Below are 20,779 nucleotides of genomic sequence, written 5' to 3'. Positions count from 1 at the left end.
TTGCTTCACTGTTTTTCCTTTGGTTCCAAACTTTGCTCCAAGCTCTCTTCCTGACACGGCCCGTGTTGGGCAACACGGCCACCCGTGTCAGGCCTCCTGTAGCATGTTTTCTGAACTTCCTCAAAACTTCCGAGTTTCGCACTGATTTACTCCGATTTCTCCATATGAACCTGAAAACATTAAAATATACAACCAAAGCATAAAATGACGAATAAAGAAATAAAACACTCAATAACAAAACTTAAACATACTTAAAAACAACGATAAAAATATGTGTGAAAACCACTGATCAAACTCCCCCAAACTTAAACCGTTGCTTGACCTCAAGCGACAATTACAAAAGTTAATGACCTTCAAAGCACACGGTGTTCATACGTGAGATATTTGTCTGTATTGATCAAGAAACAGTTGGTTCAGCATTCACATGACGCGACGAGTTTTGTTACCACATTAAACCTCAAGCTCCCGTTTCGGATACCTCTCCAACTATGCTTTGCACTTAAGTCTCTTTTCGATTTTCCTCCTCTTTCATTCGGACAATCATATTAAGGCACTGCATTTCTTATAATAATCATCACCTGCACGAGACGAATCAAGGCTTCTTATTTTCTTTTCCTGGCACCAAACTAGCAGCATTGGCTACTTTTTATTACCGATGAAATTTTCAAACTTTGCAGTTATATATTGTCCTTTTGGACGACGTTTGGGGATCAATCTCCTTTGGGCTGAATAACCGGGTGAGGGTTACCCAACTTAGCGAGCCGATTGCCTTTTACCGCCTTTTCATCATTTGGTGCCAACTTTATATCTCTTTTTTTTTTCTCAACCAGCCATCATGCAAGTGAATCCGAATTATGCCAGACTGTATCAATAAACTACTCGAGAAGTACTTCTCAGGAGACAAGTACTATGGTGCAAATCTACACGTTAGACTCGTATCTCTTTCAGGGAACCAAGGGTGCTTAAACAAACCTCTTGTCACATTATTCCGCACTTCCTGTCCTCAAACAATCCTCGCTTCATCTCTATATACTATTCCCGATCGCTCTTTAGGATCAAAACTTCTTCAACAAAAATTTAAAATTTCGGTAAAAATTTGGGCAGAATTCACTTTATGGTTTCACATCATACCAGTAACATAAAAATAACATAAAAATAAAATGCAAAGAGAAGAGCCTCCCCCAAACTTGAACTAAACATTGACCTCAATGTTTCAGAACGAGTTCGAGAGAGGTGACTCACAGAGGGTAATGCACTCTAATAATCACTTTCAAGCTTTCACCAGAGACGTCCTCTTTTATTTCCTGAAAAATAACAAAAACAAACAGAAAAATTTATTATTAAAACCATGGGTTACCTCCCACGAAGCGCTTCGTTTAACGTCGCATGGCTCGACGGTCCATTACCCTTTATTATGGAGGGTATTTCCTTTTCCAAACCTTGTTGCTTGTCACTTTTGCAACCACGAACTCATGAAGATGAAAAGCATGGATAACTTCCCTCTTCAAATTGCTTCCCACATTCTTTTTTACTCCCTTAGCTTTCTTAGGACTTTTGACAGCTACATAAGTTGGTTCCACCCGAGAGGCTATGCTTGAAACTTTTTCTTGGAGATTTTTAGGATTTTTGTCTTCTTTTTCACCTTCTGTCATACCAGCTGAAGTTTTCTCATTCATACCTGCCCTATTTTTCTTAACTCCTAACATCTTCAAGGTTACTTCCTCATCAAATGATTTTAGTGTTAGTGTCCCTTTTTCAATGTCGAGGTTGCAGCGGCCTGTCGACAAAAATGGTCTCCCAAGAAGGATAGGAGTTTCTTCGTCTTCCGGAATATCCATGATGTGGAAATCAACAGGGAATACAAACTTATCGACTTCCACTAGTACATCTTCAGCTACCCCATAGGATTTCTTGACGGTGTGATCAGCGAACCTTAACTGTGTCTTACTTTCACTAATCTTTTCTAATTCAAGCTTTTTGAAAATGGACAAAGGCATTAAACTCACACTAGACCCAGAATCGAGGAGTACCTTTTTAAATGCTATATTCTTGATAGTGCATGGTATCGCCACCGCCCCAGGGTCTTTCCTCTTTATCGGTATCTTTCTTGCCGTCGAGACTATACCACACTTCTCGGTTGCAATTTTTGGCTCTCCTCCTAGTGATCTCTTTTTCGCCAACACCTCCTTCATAAATTTTTTATACAAGGGCATGTGTTCAAGTGCTTCAAAGAATGGTAGATTTACCTCTAACTTTTTGAACAATTTTGTAAACTTTTCAAAGTCTTTCTCTCTTGAAACCTTCTTTGTCACTCTGGAGGGGAAAGGTAGTTTTATCACCGGTTCAGCGTCTTTCTTATTTTTTTCTTCAATTGGTTTAACCGGTGGTACCACAACTTCTGGCTCTTTTGGATTCTCTCTTATTTCCAGATCCACCTCTATTACCATGGGGTCATCTATTTCCTCTTTCTCTTTTTCTTTTTCAGATTCTGCTACTCTCCTACTTCTTGTAGTAACAGCATTAATCTTCTCTTGGTCTTTCGGATTTTTCACAGTTGAGCTCGGAAGGGTACCTTGTGCCTGTAGAGTGAGATGCTGTGCTATCTGCCCCACTTGAACTTCCATATTTTTAATTGAGGCCAAAGTGTTTCTGTGGTTGTTTCTTGTTTCTTCTTGGAACTGAGAACACTGCCCAACTAATCTTTCAATTGCCACTTCCCACTCTGCCTTCTGGGTACCTTGTTGTTGTTGATCTTTCCAAGCAAAATTTGGATGATTCTTCCACCCTGGATTATAGGTGTTAGAATACGGGTTGTTTTGCCTTAGGAATTTGATTTCTTCAATCTGCTTGGGAGTAGCAAAACAGTACACCGTTTGGTGTGGGCCATTACAGATTTCACAGCTGACAGGTTGAGCTTGTTGAACTTGAGCCACCTGTTGTTTACCTATATTCATAGCCTTCAATTTCTTTTCAACTTCTGCGGCTATCGCATCTTCAACCCGAGTTTTAGAAGTCTCCAGCTTGAGATCAATGATTCCTTCCGGTTTGCTAGCACACCTGTCATACAATTCCAAATGCTCATTTGCAGCTATTGCTTCAATGATTTTGATGATGCCTGAGGCTGTTGTGAAATTTGTCGAGCCTCCAGCTGCTGTATCAATTAACTGTTTTGTTTTCATTCTGAGCCCATTGACAAATACTTGCATCTGTTCAGTCTTGTCCATATTGTGAGTGGGACATGCTACTAGAATTCTTTTGAATCTTTTGTATGCATCTCCTAAGGGCTCACCCTCCTTCTGCTTGAAATTCAGAATATCATACCTCTTCCTTATAAATACCGAGGCGGGAAAATACTCATTTAAGAAAGCTTTTTCCATCTCTCCCCATGATGTAATGCTGCCCGCTGGAAGGGAATAAAACCACTCTTCTGCTTCTTCTGCCAAGGTGAATGGGAACATTCTCAACTTCTTGGCCTCTTCTGTATGACCTTCGATTTTCAAAGTTGTACTCATGGTCAGAAACCTCTGTAAATGCTTGTTTGCATCTTCATTAACCTTTCCGGTGAAAGGCTTTCTTTCGAGCTGAGTGATGGTGCTTGGGTGCAATTGAAAATTAGGAACATTCACCGGTTGGTTGATAATTGTTTGTCTTCCCCCCGGTGTATTTGCAACTCCATAGTCTCCGAGGAGTCTCTCAGGTGGGGGTGGATTCTCGCCCATAACTTCTTCTTCACTTTCAGAACCTGAATGAACTGTCACAACTTCTTCTTCGGATTCCAGTTTAGCTTGATGAGCTTGTCTGCGCCTGGCGTGAAAAGTCCTTTCAATTTCTGCGTCAAAAAGAAATTCTGCTGAGGCCTTGCCTCGCATAAACAGATTAGACAATTATTAGAATGAGGAACAAAAATAATATAAAAATATTTTTCTTTTTTTTTTTTTTGAAAATAAAATTTTAGTCGCAGAGCAACAAAATTCTAATTGAAATAAAACTAAAAACTCTACAATTTTTGGCAGTCCCCAGCAACGGCGCCAAAAACTTGATCGGAAAAATAGCAAGTGTACTATTTTGCCTCTGTAGTAATAAAGGGAAAATTCCCTGAATATCGATCTCAAGGACTGCGTGATATTATAGAGTTAGTAGCACTTCAATTAAACAAAAAGCCTTGGGGTTTTAGTTTTTGTGATTACAAATTAAATTGCAAATAAACTTAAAAAGGTTGATTTGGCCAAATATGAGTAACATGCCAGGGTAGGTATGTGCATTAACATGTAACAATTCTGAACCCTTATTTCATTAACAAAGTTCAACTTATCAATTACCGGTTCTTAAGGGTATTTGCTCCTAAGTCCTTAGTGGGCAAGCCTTTGAACATTGAAATCCTAATCCCAAAGTCCTTCGAAATTAGTGATCAAATCAAATATTATTATAATCAAGAACAATCCGGTTACTATAGGGTATCCCTAGTCCTAGGTGATATCTACTATAATATAATGGTATAAAAACCCTAACAATGGAGGTCAATCCTAATTGTCAGTCATAAATCAATCCAGTTGGTCCGACGAGGAAAGCATTAAAAACCTTATACCATTAAATTGAATGTAAAAGAGAAATATGTTATTGAAATTCGGAATTCAAAATCATCACAAATGTTAATCAGGGACATCCCCCTAGCATTGGGGGGTTTAGCTACTCATATCATCCAAAGAAATTACAAAGATATCAAATAGAGACATTACAATAGAGATGACGAACTTTGATCTTCAATGGCTTCCGCTCATGAGAGTTCTCTGTTCTTCTCCAATTGCATAGGCTTCTTCTCTCAATCCTCCAATTCTTCGTGTTGCAAAAAGATCCCTAATTCATCTTGAAAACCCTCCTAAATAGTGCAGACTCACTTAAGTTGGTTGGAAATCCCAAAAACACCCCTGCAGGCCACCCACTGAACTAAATAATAAAAATCACTGAAATCAGCGTCATCACCCAACACGGGCCGTGTTGTGCAACACGGGCACCCGTGTTGGCCCCCTGTTATGTTTATTTTTATTGTTTGGTCCCAGGATGTGCAACACGGGCCGTGTTGTGCAACACGGGCACCCGTGTTGTGCAACACGGGCACCCGTGTTGCTTCACTGTTTTTCCTTTGGTTCCAAACTTTGCTCCAAGCTCTCTTCCTGACACGGCCCGTGTTGGGCAACACGGCCACCCGTGTCAGGCCTCCTGTAGCATGTTTTCTAAACTTCCTCAAAACTTCCGAGTTTTGCACTGATTTACTCCGATTTCTCCATATGAACCTGAAAACATTAAAACATACAACCAAAGCATAAAATGACGAATAAAGAAATAAAACACTAAATAACAAAACTTAAACATACTTAAAAACAACGATAAAAATATGTGTGAAAACCACTGATCACCCCACCTACCAGATAATTTGCATAATCGGAGAACCAAGGTGCACCAATAACAGCAAGGATATGCTCATCTGCGAATTCATCCTTTATTGGGCGTTTGTCCTCTGTTTCCTCGATGGGTGACATTCGAGAAAGGTGGTCTGCGACTGTGTTTTCACACCCTATTTTATCACGAATCTCCACATCAAACTCCTGGAGGAGTAAGATCCATCTTAGAAGTCTTGGCTTAGAATCCTGTTTGGCAAAAAGATACTTCAAAGCAGCATGGTCAGTGTACACAATAACTTTAGAACCCAACAGATATTGCCTGAATTTATCAAAGGCGTAGACCACAGCTAGCAACTCTTTTTCAGTTGTAGCGTAATTTATTTGTGCAGGGTTCAAAACATGACTCGCATAGTAAATAACATGTAACAATTTGTCCCTACGCTGTCCTAGAACCGCCCCTACCGCAATGTCACTTGCATCACACATGATCTCGAAAGGGAGAGACCAATCTGGGGCTACAACAATTGGTGCCGAAACTAATTTTTTCTTAATTGTTTCAAATGCTAAGGCACAATCATTATCAAAGTTAAAGGCTCTATCCTTAACCAATAGAGTAGTTAAGGGTTTTGCTATTTTAGAAAAGTCTCTTATGAACCGGCGGTAGAAACCCGCATGCCCTAAGAAACTTCGAATACCTTTCTCATTCATTGGTGGTGGCAGTCTTGATATGACTTCTATTTTTGCTTGGTCAACTTCTATTCCCTTGTGGGAAATTTTGTGACCCAAAACTATACCTTCACGCACCATGAAGTGACACTTCTCCCAGTTGAGGATCAAGTTTGTCTGTTGACATCTGTCTAACACAAGAGCAAGATTATTTAAACAATTATCAAAAGACTTACCAAACACTAAGAAGTCGTCCATGAATACTTCCATATGCTTTTCAAGCATATCCTCAAAGATGGCTTGCATACATCTCTGAAAAGTAGCTGGAGCATTACATAACCCGAATGGCATCCTTCTATATGCAAAAATACCAAACGGGCAAGTGAAAGCCGTCTTTTCTTGATCTTCTGGTGCGACCGCTATTTGATTATATCCCGAATAACCATCGAGAAAACAATAGTAATCATGACCTGCTAACCTTTCCAGCATTTGGTCTATGAAAGGTAACGGGAAGTGGTCTTTTCTTGTCGCCAGATTTAGCCTTCTGTAATCGATGCAAACTCTCCATCCTGTTACTGTCCTTGTAGGGATTAACTCATTTTTCTCATTTTTTATCACTGTAGTTCCTCCCTTTTTCGGTACTACATGTACAGGACTCACCCAAGCACTATCAGATATAGGATAGATCATTCCCGCATCTAATAGTTTCACCACTTCTTTTCTGACTACTTCCTTCATTACTGGATTCAACCTCCGTTGAGGTTGGACTACCGGTTTGTGATCATCTTCCATGAGAATTTTGTGCATGCAAACCGTAGGACTAATACCTTTCAAATCGTCAATCGACCATCCCATGGCCCTTTTGTGCTTTTTCAGAACTTCAACAAGTTTGTTCTCTTGGATAACTTCAAGGTGTGAACTTATGATAGCCGGACATTTTTTTTCTGTGTCTAGGAAGACATATTTGAGATTCTCCGGTAGTTGTTTCAATTCAGCCCCCTTCTTTGGTTCATCTTTCTTTTCCTCTACTAATGGTTGCCTTAAATCCTCCCACCGATTTTGTCGAGAACTTTTAAAGAAAGGTTTCGCCTCCATCATATTCAACACTTCTATCTCTTCTTCGTCAACCTCTTCAGTTTCGTTGAGAATTGACAAACTCAACACTCTTTCTAAAGGTAATTTTTGTGACTTCAAAGCATTCTCATTGTGAACAATTTGATCAATCACCTCAATATGTTGACTAGTAGCAACATCATCCTTGTATTTCATGGTGTTCCGCACATCAATTTTTAACTCTTCATCATACACCTTCAAGGTCATAGTGCCCTCTTCTATGTCTATCAAACATCTCCCGGTCTCTAAGAATGGTCTCCCCAAAATGATCGGAATTTCTTCATCTTCTGGCATCTCTAAAATTACGAAATCCACTGGAAACACAAACTTGTCTATTTTTACAAGCACATCTTCTACTATCCCGTACGGTCTTTTTATGGAATGATCGGCAAATTGGAGTATCATTCTTGTATCTTGAACTTTACCAATTCCCAATCTTTTGTAGATGGACAGCGGCATAAGGCTAACACTTGCTCCTAAGTCAATAAGAGCCTTTTTAAATGATCTATCCCCAATAGTACAAGGAATAGTTACAGAGCCTCGGTCTTTCTTCTTCACCGGAATCTTCATACCCTGCAAAATAGCACTACAAGTTTCAGTTAGAATAATTGGGTCACAATCGGTTGTTCTTTTCTTGGAGATGATATCTTTCATGAACTTGGCATATGTAGGCATTTGTTCTAGCGCTTCCAGGAATGGTATGTTCAACTCAAGTTTCTTAAACATTTCCAAGAATTTTTGAAAGTTTTTCTCGTGCTGTCCTTTCTTCTTATTTCTTGTTGGAAAGGGTAATTTGATTTCCGGTTTTTGTTCACTAGTCTTCCCTTTAGTTGTTGGTTCCAACACACCCAAGTCTTCCACTTGTGCTTCATTCTCTTTTATTTCTACATCTACTTCAAGCAATGGTTCTTCTTCTTCAGCGTTCTCCTCCACAACTTCCTTCGCTTTTCCACTTCTTGTTACTATAGCACTCACATTATTGTGATCTTTGGGATTCGTAACTGTGGTACTAGGTAGAGCACCCTGTTGTTGAGGACTTGCCAATTGTTGTGCTATTTGACTCATCTGAATTTCAAGGTTTTTAATTGAAGCTCCAGTATTCTGAAAATTACTTCTTGTTTCTTCTTGAAATTGAGAGCCTTGAGCAGCCATTTTTTCAATGGCGATCTCCCAATCTGCTTTTCTTGGCCCTTGTTGTTGGAATTGTTGTTGAGCTTGTTGATAAGGTTGTTGATACGGTTGTTGTTGTGGTGATCGATACTGCTGTTGTTGTTGTGGCTGATTTTGATAAGGAATCACCCCTTGTTTTGGAACATTCCCTTGTTGATCCTTCCAGGAGAAATTTGGATGATTCTTCCACCCTGGATTGTAAGTATTAGAGTAAGGGTTGTTCTGCTTCAAAAAATTGATTTCTTCCACCTGCTGAGCTGTGACCACACAATGCACGGCAAAGTGAGGTCCCCCACATATTTCACAATTCACTGCTTGAGTCGGTTGTGCAGGTTGAATTTGAGCCACCGTTTGTTTTTCAAGAGCCATTTGTTTTAATCTGCGCTCAACTTCAGCTGCGATCTGCTCTTCCATCTTAACAACTTGATTCGTCAACTTCAAATCAACTAACCCTTCTGGTTGATTTACACTGCGGTCATATAGCTCTAAGTGTTCGTTTGCTGCAATAGCATCAATGATCTTCTTTATTTCAGTGGCTGTTTTAAAATTTGTTGAACCACCAGCAGCTGTGTCAATTAATTGTTTAGTCTTAAGCTTAAGACCATTCACAAAATTCTGCATTTGCTCGGTTGCATCCATGTTATGAGTAGGACATGCAACCAACAACCGCTTGAATCTTTTATACGCATCTCCAAGTGATTCTCCCTCCTTCTGTTTGAAATTAACTATATCATATCTCTTGCGGATATACACAGAAGTTGGAAAATATTCATTCAGAAATGTTGTCTCCATTTGTTGCCAAGTTGTGATACTTCCAGCAGGTAAAGAGTAAAACCACTCTTCAGCATCGTCTGACAGTGTAAATGGAAACATCACCAATTTCTTGGCCTCTTCAGAATGCCCCTCTATCTTTAATGACGTTGTCATAGTAAGAAACCTTTGTAAGTGCTTATTTGCATCTTCATTGATTCTTCCAGAGAACGGTTTCTTTTCGAGTTGTCTTATTGTTGCCGGGTGTAGCTGAAAATGGGCAACATTGACCGGTTGGTTAACAATTGTCATCCGGCCCAGAGGTGCATTTGCTCTTCCATAATCACCTAAAAGCCTTTCCACAGGAGGTGGGTCTTCGGCCATAGTTTCAGGTTCAGAATCTGAATCCTCAAAATGTATTGAATGGGTCTTCTCTGTTTCGGGATCTGAAACTATCAGCGGTTCTTCTTTTGCTTCCAGTTCTCTTTGTTTAGCTTCTCGGCGTCTTGCTCGAAATAATCTTTCTGGTTCTGCGTCAAAAAGAAGTTCAGCTGAGGCCTTACCTCGCATACAAAGATTAGATGAATATTAGTATGAGCAATTCAAATAACAGAAAATAAAATTTTGGTTGCAGAGCAACATAAATTCAACTGAATTATTATTTAACTTATATTTGGCAGTCCCCGGCAACGGCGCCAAAAACTTGATCGGAAAAATAGCAAGTGTACTATTTTTACGAAGTAGTAATAAAAGGTTAAAAACCAAGTATCGATCTCGAGGACTGCGTTTGAATATAAGTTTTATAATTATTCAATTAAATAAAAAGTCAACGGGTGTTTTTGATTGAGTTATAATTTCTAAATTTAAAATAAAAATAGCATAAAGTAAATTTAAGCCTTTTTCACTGATATGAGTAAATGCCAAGGTAAGGTGTGTAATTTGCTCTGTAATAACCCTGAATTCTTATTTGAGATCTCTTCAACAAGTTCATGATATTCAATTACTAAATCTTTAGAGTGTTTTCCCCTAAATCCTTATTGGGCAAACCTTTGGTTTTTCATCTATAAACCTAAGTCCTTAGAGCTAACAGATAAAACCAAGCTTGTTTTCTATCAAGAATTCTTAGTGACCATAGGGTATCCCTAGTCCTAGGTGATATCTACTATGGTTCAATTGAATACAAACCTTAACAATTGCGAGCCGGTGAATTGTTAATCACAGAACAATCTTTATTGGTCCGATAAAGAAGGCATTAAAAACAGTATAAAATTGAATTGAATAACATAAACATGAAGTCGATCAAATCAGAATATCAAAAGTCATTACAAACCAAATCAGGGACACCCCCCTAGCATTGGGGGGTTTAGCTACTTATATTGTTCAAAAGAAATTCAAAAGTATCAAAGTTAAACATTACAGATAATTGGAGAATTTGTGATCTTCAATTGCTCTTGCTCATGAATGATCTTCCTTCTCCAATAATCTCATACGTTGCTCTTCTTCAGACTCAACTCCTTTTGTTGTGTAAAAGATACCCCTTCTCTTCTCCATCCTTCACTATATATTGCAAACCCTTCTTTTTAAGTCGGAAAGTACCAAAACGCCCTTTTGGATCAATTTTTGAGTAAAAAGCATAAAAACATGAAAATCAGCGTAGCAAGCCAACACGGGTCGTGTTGGGCAACACGGGTGCCCGTGTTGGTCCTCTGGTTCCTCTAAAAATAATTCTTGCACTCAGTAGCAGCAACACGGGTCGTGTTAGGCAACACGGGTGCCCGTGTTGCACCACTGCTTTTCCACTTTTCCTTCTTGCTTACACTCCCAGCAACACGGGTCGTGTTACTCAACACGGGCGCCCGTGTTGCACCACTGATTTTATCCTTTCTTCTTTGTCTTGCGCTCTACCTCCGGCGTTTCTTGCACTGGGTCGAGTGAAGAATCTCCTAGATCTGAAATACTATTAAACAACCAAACCAACGCATAAAATGGGAAAATAAACTCGAAAACTAACAAACGGATAAAACTTGCAAAAACAAACCAACTTACTTAAACAGCTTAAAAAGACTATACTATGACATTAAGCAGTGCAAAATACCTGGATTATCATCAGGAAAGTGACAAAGACATAGTGAGAATCGTGACCGATCAGGTGTTAATCTCTTGCTCGACTGAACTAATTCCTTCACCTACGGTCACAACATCCTGAGGAGTTTTGTTGATCTTTTCTTGAGTAGGGTTAATGAGTTCGTCAACCAACTTTTCTTCATCTTCAGCAATCGACTCCAGCTCTTTATTCATGGCAACAATCTGAATGCGTAGCTCATTAGCCCTTTGTTGTTTAAGGGCCAGTTGTGCTGCTGCTTCATCAATTTTAGCTTGCCAGCCGGTGATTTCTTTGTCGGCCGTTTTCACCAAGTCCCAACTCTCTTTCACGAAAACCACTCTAGCCTCGACCTGTTGCTCATTTCTTCTCAAGTTATCGACATTGTGAAGCATAGGAATAAGAACCTGATCAAACATAGTCATCACAATTTGAGCATGCTGGGATAAGTTCAGTTCTTTAATCTGAGCAAGAGCAGCCAGAAGTTCTGGACCAAGGGAAGGGTCAGAATAGAGTTCGTGGTGCAGATCAGGATTCAAGGCATGAGTACGAATCTTATCCGTGAGCTTCTTAATTTTGGTGGCTTCAGGCCCCAATTTATCATTATGGATCTGAGACTGGTCAGAGTCAGAAGAGGTTTCTTCACGTGCCTTCACTAAGTTGTGGAGTCTGGTAATGGCCTCAAGAGTAGAAGGTTTTATGACCAAAGTTTTTGGAGAGGAAGATGAAGTAGTTGTTTGAAACACAAATTGAGGTGAATGGGTTTCAGCAGGAGCAATTTTTCCATTCCCACTAAGTCGTGCAAGTTCAAGGAATCTAAAAGACTAGAGTCAGAACTAGTCGAAATAGAATCCTGATACATGATAGGACTAGTGATGGAGGCAGAATCATTGTCAGTAGTCTGGGAGGTCGATTTGATAAACTAACCGGAATGGCAGACAGGATTGGCGCGGTGGGAAGAAGAGGAGTCCACTGTTGCAGGAGAGTATTCAGGCACGTCTTTAGTTACCTGTGTCGACAAGGGAGGATTGGCGGATGGATAAGTAGGCTTCGTAGGCTCGACGGATGGATCTGGAGAAAGGTTGGCAGTGGCAGCATTAACCACTATAGCTCCAGCAGCAGAGAGATCAATAGTATTGTCGATCACTATAGTATCATCATGCCCTGGTTGAGCTTCAGCTTCTTTGGTTGGTCTATTTTTGCCTTGATCCACGGTTGCTTTGTTTTTATTTTTCTTCTTCACCTCACCACCTTTGGCGGGAGACTCATGTTTCCTTTTGTGGATCTTATGGCCTTTGGATTTGTCGGGTGGTGGTAGAGAAGGCTGGAGACAGAGTAAGTTTTAAGTGGTTATTTTAGTCAAAAGAGTGGATAAGCCGACAAGAAATACCCCTGGTTCCTTGGCAGGAGAAGGTTTGGCCTTCTTGAACTTCTTGGAAGGTTTGGAAGAGGCGGGCAAGTATGTCGAACTTGGTTAGATCTGTGTGTCGGTGACAGATTAATAGCCATAAGAATTAGCAACAAAATGAGAGTAATGAGTAAATAGACATACCGAAAGGCCCTTTTTCTTCATAGTTGCTGATATGGTCTCATCATCAAAAGGGGATTTTTCATGGATGACCTGCAAGATTGTAGAAATTGGAGTAAAAAATATGATACTAATTAGAAAGAGAATTTAAATGGACAAGGTCAAACCTGAGGTTGCTCTGTTGGAGTGACATTGGCATCCACAACAGCGTACTCTGGCTCTATAGGAACAGATGTAAGAAAAACATGGAAACAATCAAGTAAGTAAACAAAGGTTACATAAGCAGAAGGCAGCTTTCCATAAAGAGTTACCAATTTGCATGGTAGAACACACTCTAACATATTGAGGAGCAATATGAAGCGTCCCTGAATAGTTGGGTAGATAATGCTTCGTCGGCACCACTATGTCGACCCTTTTCTTATAAGCATTTTGTATGTCTGAAAAAGAACAATACCACCAATCTGGGATTGGTGGGCCAAACACCAAAGCCAAAGGGCTAGATGGCAAAGGAGGAAATATGATTTTTCCAAAATGAAGGGCGTAAAGATACTTATCTTTCGCGTAACCAAGAATTTTTTAGTTTTGGAATCCTGTCGGTTACCTTCTCCTTTAGTTTAGCAGCAGCCTCAGAGATGGTCCGACGAAGATCATTAGGTCGATACACAACTTCGAAATACTTCTGGAAATCTCAAATTTGTTTTATATGAGTAGCCTTACACTTTGTTGATTTCGTCTGTAAAGGAACAAGAACTTGAGTCAGTTCAACCAATTTAGTTTCAGGAGCACCAATATAGGCGTCGAGATATGAATGCTGTCATACCCCTATTTTTGACCCTAAAATCATATATCAATTACATATTAATCACTAATCAAGAGCACCATTGTGAAGCTCTATCTTTGATACTGTGATTGTCTCTGAGGGGAATCATCAAGCACTTTTAGTTTGTTATTTGTTCATACTAACCAAAATCCAAAAAAATATGTATTTTGTCTCTTTTGTTTACATTTTACAGGTAAAAGATCGGGCAAAAATCAAAACAGTGCAAGAAGAAAATTTTTTGAAAATTGAAGGTGGAAATCGATTTACCCCTATGGGAAATCGATTTTCTGTGCGCAAAATTCAAAAAAATATAAGGAGGGAAGCTTGACATCATTTTGGCACCTTTTTATTTGATCATTTTACCAATTTTCCACCTGACCAAAATTAATCCCTTCATTAAACCCACTTAAACCTCATTTTACCATTTTTACCATTTAAATACCATTTAAGTACCAATTAAACACAAGTTAATTAACCAAGAGCAAAATGACCAAATTGCCACTACTCTTGCTCTCATCCTATAAATAGAGGTCTCTACTCTCTCATTTCTCAAGCTTGGAGAGCCAAAAAATTGCTTGCAAATTCATTTCTCACCCTTTCCAAAACCCTCACCTAAAGTTCATTTTCAAAGAATTAGTGAGATTCACATTGAATCTTACTAATTTTGAACTAAACCTCCTACATTTCTCTCTTTGCTTTGTTTGTTCATCTCCAATTTTGAAGGATCTACACACTTTGTGCTTGTTCTTGAAGTTACTCCAACAATTTGTTTCAAGAATTTGTAAATTCCTAAATTCTAAGATGTAGATCTTTGTTGCTTGTGTTCAATGCATCTTTGATGCTATATTGGTCTTATTTGATGGTGATTTGGTGGAAAATTCGTGCTCCAATGGATATGTGATCATAAGGTGTTTGTATGTTTGCCTAAATCAAGGTTCAAAGTTCATAATGCTGTTTTTTTGAAAACTGTGCGCAGGAAATCGATTTCCTACAGAAGGAAATCGATTTCCACTCTGATTTTTGCGCCAGATCTGAATTCTGCAGGCAGGAAATCGATTTCCTACAGAGGTAAATCGATTTCCAGTGAGGCAGAATGCTTATTTTTTCTATTTTTGACTTGTTTTTGGTTCTAACTCTTCTTCTACTCCATTCTTTTGATATTTTCTTTGAATCACAAATTAGAAGCCTAATTTCTCTCTATTTTCAATGGACTTAGGGCGTCGATAGGATGAGAATCCAAATCCGCAAAATTATGTGATTGAAATTATGGATGAAAGGAGCTTTTAATGTGGTTCCATCTTTTATTTCTCTTTATTTTGATCGATGAAAGTGTTAATACCTTGAGAATTCTTATGGATTCTTGGTAAAGACTAGATCACTCACCATTTTTCTTTTCACGCGGTATTGCTTTCGGAGAGTGATCTACATATCGCTTCTCTCGCATGCATTAGCACATAAAGTTTTGACCGGCCTCGTTGTAGGGTGATTTCTACAAAAATCACTTGGCAATCTACTTAACATAGCGCAATATTTCGTGTCCCGAATAAAAAAAGATCAAATATGGAAGAGAATTGTATGCGGTTGATTTAAGACTTATGGAGGTTTATCGTGTAGTCGCTATGATTTTATCAAGCTTCTGATAAATGTCCATTGAATTTAAATCTGAGAACATCCTTCACTCACCATCGATCTTTCTTACTAACTTTGATAACATACTTGACAAGTTTCAAGATGGTTATCTTTAACATCTAACAACTAACTTTAATTTCCGCAATTTATTATATTGCTCTTTATATTTTGCTTTATGCTTCACTTTATCATTTCATCATATTTACATTCCGCTATTTTCTCTTTGTCAATTTGGACACTATATTTATGTTTCCGCTATTTTTCTTCTTGTCCACTTGGACCATACTTTACTTTTATGCTAAAGCACTAATAATCAACAAAAATCTAAAAAACACATAAGGCTCTCTTTCGGACTATTGGTTACTATTCCGAGCATTTTGAAGATTCGGACTTATGGAATTAGTGCCTCTGGACCCATATTATGTTGTTACTATGCTGTTATTCTGTCTGTCTGGCATTGGATTGTTGTCTGTTTGTGTATGCAGGTATTTCCTTGAAAGTCCTTGATGGTTAATTCCAAGGCATTGAGATAAGGATTTTCCCCAAAACAGCCGTTACTCTGCCCGATTTTCGTCAGAATTTTAATGTGCTTAATGCAAAGTGGTGCTAAGATAATAATTTCATCTGGATCCCCAAGTGGTAATGTGTTGGTTTAGTATTGATAAGTCCAAAGGATGGGAAATCTACCTTAACTCATAATGTCAAGTGTTGGCTTCTTCTTCGGTTAGACCGTTTCTTTCCTTAGCTTTTATTTTTACGCAATAGGATAGCCCTCTTCATCTCCTCCCATTCTTAAATTTTCAAAATCTTCTCCCTTTTTTCCAAAATATTCTTATGTTTGTAAAACCTCTTTTAAAACCTTTTTCTTAAAATATCTTTTGCCCTTAGTGGCCTTTTTCTTCAAAAAGTTTAGACACTGTTAATTGTCGAAACGAGTGGTTATACCCCACGATTTTGAAATTGAATGATATAATGAGATCTTAGCGGCATACTCGTTGATTTTATCCGAGTTGGAGCCCTTCTTTCATTTGCGATGCAAAGAACTCGTTTGTTCTCATGCTCAAGATCAATGGCTGAGTATTTCTCTCCAACGACGATAAAGTGTTTATTCGTTTTTAAAATGTTTTCCCTTTTAAGCGGAACTACATTAGATCTGACTTCTCCATTGCACCGAGGAGGTATGTAGGCACAAAGCTTAACGCTTTGCCGAGCTTATTTTAAAAATAAAACAAACCGTTTTTTAGCACACACGACACAGATTTTCAAAAAGGTTCCTGTGGAATACCACAGATATGAGGGGTGCTTAAAACCTTCCCCTTGTATAATCAACACCCGAACCTGAGTTCTCTTTTTGTTTTAAAAACAAACTTTGGGTTTTACGTTCTTTTCCCTTTTCCTTTGGAAACAATAAAGCGCGGTGGCAATTTCAAACGAAATATTGAGTCAAGTCAATTCTATGGCTTCGATCTCAGATTTTCCCCGCTACAGAAAAATGGCGACTTCACTGGGGATCCGGTTTTAAGTGTGTTAAGCCTATTTTTGTTTATCTGTGTGTTTTTATCTGTATATATTGTTGTGTGCTTTGTGTGTTTATTTTCTTTTTTATTTTTGGTGCTCGATGGTTCCTCTGTGATGAGATAAAGTTCTAACCCGGACTTTGGTGAGTAACTTGAGATAGGAGGTGGTAAGACCAATAGTCGCATGTCAGGAGCAATCCTTACCATGAGCGTCATATGGTGGAACCCCAATCAGTGGAGGCCTCATGGAAGGTAGTAGAGGTTGTTACGAACCATCGTGATAACGCTATTACTTTCAATAATGAGTGTCCGTAGAAGCTAAATGGCCTAGAACCTTTTTAACCCATCTAAGCCTTTTTAGGATGTAGTGCAGAAACAAGATCAAGTATCAATTTGAGCTTGTTGTCATGCGATACTACGCTCAGACGAGGTCTTTTTAGGCATATTATTGGCGCCCATGAGCAATTGTGCGTGCCGGTAATATCCGATAGAAGATTGAAAACTCTGGGAACCTTTGTAGAACCCGATTGGCAGGTACAAAATTCCCTAGATCACGCCTTGTGGGATGGGTAGACCCATGGCTCCATGCTCGTGACGTCGAACCTTTGAACCTGGATTGTGTGATTTTGTGTGATTTGATGTGATCTTATGTGCTCTTGATTGTGACTGATGCATAAACCATGCATTCATGCATTCATAAAAATGTTCTTCACAAATGGTTTTCAAGGAACTTAGAGGCTTTGTTTGTAAACATCACAGGTACCATGGATCAAAAGAGAAGCATCAAGAAGTACACTTTCAGGAATTCAAGTGCAAAAGAGTTGAAAGAGCTAGCAACTTTGGTTCCTAATCTTGACAACTTCAAAAACCGTTATGGAAAATTGATATCTATCTTGAAGACCAAAGTGGAAAAGGGGATTCTTGAGACTCTTGTGCAGTTTTATGACCCGGTTTATCATTGTTTTACCTTTCCTGATTATCAGCTTATGCCCACTTTGGAGGAGTATTCTTATTGGATTCGTTTGCCAGTTACGAATGATATACCGTTTAGTGGTCTGGAGAAAGAGCCTCAGGTTGATGAGATAGCAGAGCTTCTTCAGTTGAAGATATCAGATGTGAAAGCAAATATGACCAAAAAAGGAGGAATTTGGGGGTTGACTTCTAAGTTCTTGATTGGAAAGGCTTCTATGCTGGCTAGTAAAGGAAGTATGATTGCTTTTGAGTCATTTTTGGCCTTACTCATCTATGGTTTGATACTCTTTCCCAACATTGACAACTTTGTCGATGTTAATGCTATTCGGATTTTCATGATTGGGAATCCTGTGCCTACTTTTCTTGGGGACACTTATCATTCCATTCACTATAGGAATGATAAGAAAGGTGGACTTATCAACTGTTGCATTCCTTTGCTCTATAAGTGGTTTATTTCGCACTTACCTCAGGCTAAGAATTTCTTGAACAATCCTGATGGTCTCTCATGGTCTCAGAAGATCATGCCTCTTACTAATGGGAATATCCATTGGTACAATCCTGCTTATGACATTGGTGAGATTATTGATAGTTGTGGAGAATTCCCTAATGTACCTCTTCTTGGTATACAAGGAGGAATTACCTACAACCCCATTCTTGCAAGGCGTCAATTTTGCTACCCCATGAAGGAGCGACCCGCTAGTATTCTTGTGTCAGGAATCTTCTATCTTAATCAAGATGGAAATTCGGATATGAGAAATCGGTTTGTGCGTGCTTGGCACCATGTTGATAGGAAGAGACATTTGGGAAAGAAGTAATGTGTTGCTCTCAAAGACTACACTGATTGGGTTCAAGCTAGAGCCCATACCTTTCAGATGCCTTATTTACTCAAGGAGCCTTCTCTACTCATTGCTCCACCTTTGTCTTCCACCATTCCCGTCGAGAGTAGTAAGGAGCATCTAGAGCTCGTGACTAAGTTGAGAATGGAAAGAGATGCTTGGGAGAAGAAGTTTCATGCTTCGGAAACTAAGAATAAAGAGTTGAAGATACATTTGAAAGAAAAGGATGAAATGCTTGATATCCAAGATGGTTGGTTGATGGAAAAGGATGATCAGATTCGTCATCAAGAAGAGCTACTTCAACAACATGGTGAAGAGCGAAAGAGACAACAAGAGGATTTATTTTCCTCTAGTAGTCATGAAGATTCAGTTGCATGGAAGGAAGTTGCTGATAAGCTGATGGTCGAGATGCTCATTTGAAGGCCTTTTATGAAGATGAATTGGAGAAGCTACGTAGGAAGCTGCATAGAGGAGTTGGATCCTCATCAGAAGTGTTCCCTTCTAGTTTTTAGCTTTTCTGTTGTTTTGTAATTTTGGATCTTTGAATCCTTTTGTAAGCTTTTCCATTACTAATGAAAGAATGATGTTATGTTTTATGTTATTTTTGCTAATGTTTACAATTAATGTCTTAAAGTTCCTTGAAAACCAATAATAAAAATCATTTGCATTGCATTTCATGCATCATTCCGCATTTTGGTCTTGCTTCCGAGAGTATTCCCGAGGTCTTATTCAGTGTTCTTCATACAGAATTGAATCAAGTTGTCTCACTGGTATAACACTCGAGTTAACTGCAAGAAGAAGATGGAAGGTCTTGGACAAGAGAATCGTGAGCTACGTGAAGAGGTTGTTACTTTGAGATCTGGTGTGGAACGTCTCACTGCTCTAGTTGAGACATTGATGGCTGCTCAGAATCAGAATCAGAATCAGGTTCCTCCTCCCAATGCCCAAGCACAGGGTCAAGCCACTGTGATTTCTGAAATTGCTGCTACAACAATTCCTGCTGTTCCTGTTGGTGCTACTCAACAACGTATGCCTAATGGATATCCCTGGGGTATGCCTGAAGGTTATCTGTCTATTCCTGAGATGACTCGTCCGTTGACTCCTATTATGGTCAACACATCTCCTATTGTTCATACTGGTCCTTTTGTCCCAGAGCCCATTTATGATGTTGCTCCAAGTGAAATTCATGACAGAATGGATGGTTTCCAAGATCAGTTTGAAGAACTGCAGAAAGAGATGAAAGCCCTGCGTGGGAAAGAACTGTTTGGAAAGAATGTGCATGTTCTTTGCCTTGTTCCCAATGTGAAAGTACCTGCTAAGTTCAAGCTGCCTGAATTTGAGAAGTATAAAGGAAATTCCTGTCCTCAGGTACATCTGGTGATGTATGTAAGGAAGATGTCCACTCACACTGATGATCAACGTCTGTTGATCCATTATTTCCAAGATAGTTTGACTGGAGCTGCTTCTAAGTGGTATATGGGCCTTGATAGCACCCATATTCGCACTTTTAATGACTTAGCTGAGGCGTTTGTGAAGCAATACAAGTATAATGTGGACATGGCTCCTGATAGGGATCAACTGCGAGCTACGATGCAGAAAGAGAAAGAATCCTTGAAGGAATATGCTCAGACATGGCGTGAGGTTGCCGCTCAAGTGATTCCTCCGATGGAAGGGAAAGAGATGACTAAGATTTTCCTGAAAACTCTTGGCCCGTTTTACTATGAGAAGATGATTGCAAGTGCTCCTGTAGACTTCACTGAAATGGTGGGTATGGGTGTTAGACTGGAAGAAGCTGTGCGAGAAGGTCGTCTGGTTCGGAATGACAATTCGTCTGGTGGTGCGAAGAAGTATGGTTCTTCATTCCAGAAGAAGAAGGAATCAGATGCTAATGCTGTTTCTCATGGGAGGAATAGTCGATTCAGAAATCAATCTCAACAAGTGGCGTCAGTAACTCCTGTTGTGAATTCAGTGCTTGTAACTCCTGTTAATTAACAACCAGCAAGGCGGAATCCGTATCCTCGAGTTAATGTTGATCCTATCCCCATGACGTACACTGAACTGTATCCTGCATTAATTCATAAGAAGTTGGTTCAACCAAGGTCACCCCCTCCTATTCCAGAGAAACTCCCCTGGTGGTACAAAGCTGATGCCATTTGTGCTTTTCATCAGAATGCTCCTAGGCATGATTTGGAAAATTGTTGGCCTCTGAAAAATGAAGTTCAGAGATTGGTTCGTTCGGGTATGCTTTCCTTCCGTGATATTGGCCCAAATGTGCAGA

General features: G+C 39.3%; 1 protein-coding gene across 1 annotated transcript; it reads right to left on the bottom strand.

Annotated features, from left to right (window-relative positions):
* Positions 1-7,683: 7,683 nt before the first annotated feature.
* On the bottom strand, positions 7,684-8,969 carry LOC131637882 (uncharacterized). Its single transcript, XM_058908448.1, has 3 exons — positions 8,358-8,969; positions 7,796-8,243; positions 7,684-7,751 (listed from the first exon to the last, which is right to left on the bottom strand). Exons 1-3 carry the CDS (start codon positions 8,967-8,969, stop codon positions 7,684-7,686), a joined length of 1,128 nt encoding a protein of 375 aa, XP_058764431.1.
* Between the last annotated feature and the right edge of the window lie 11,810 nt (positions 8,970-20,779).

This window comes from Vicia villosa, unplaced genomic scaffold, assembly GCF_029867415.1.
Source record: "Vicia villosa cultivar HV-30 ecotype Madison, WI unplaced genomic scaffold, Vvil1.0 ctg.002104F_1_1, whole genome shotgun sequence".
Classification (NCBI taxonomy): Eukaryota; Viridiplantae; Streptophyta; class Magnoliopsida; order Fabales; family Fabaceae; genus Vicia; species Vicia villosa.
Note: the sequence above shows the minus strand (reverse complement) of the source record. Positions and strands in the feature narration are given on the sequence as shown.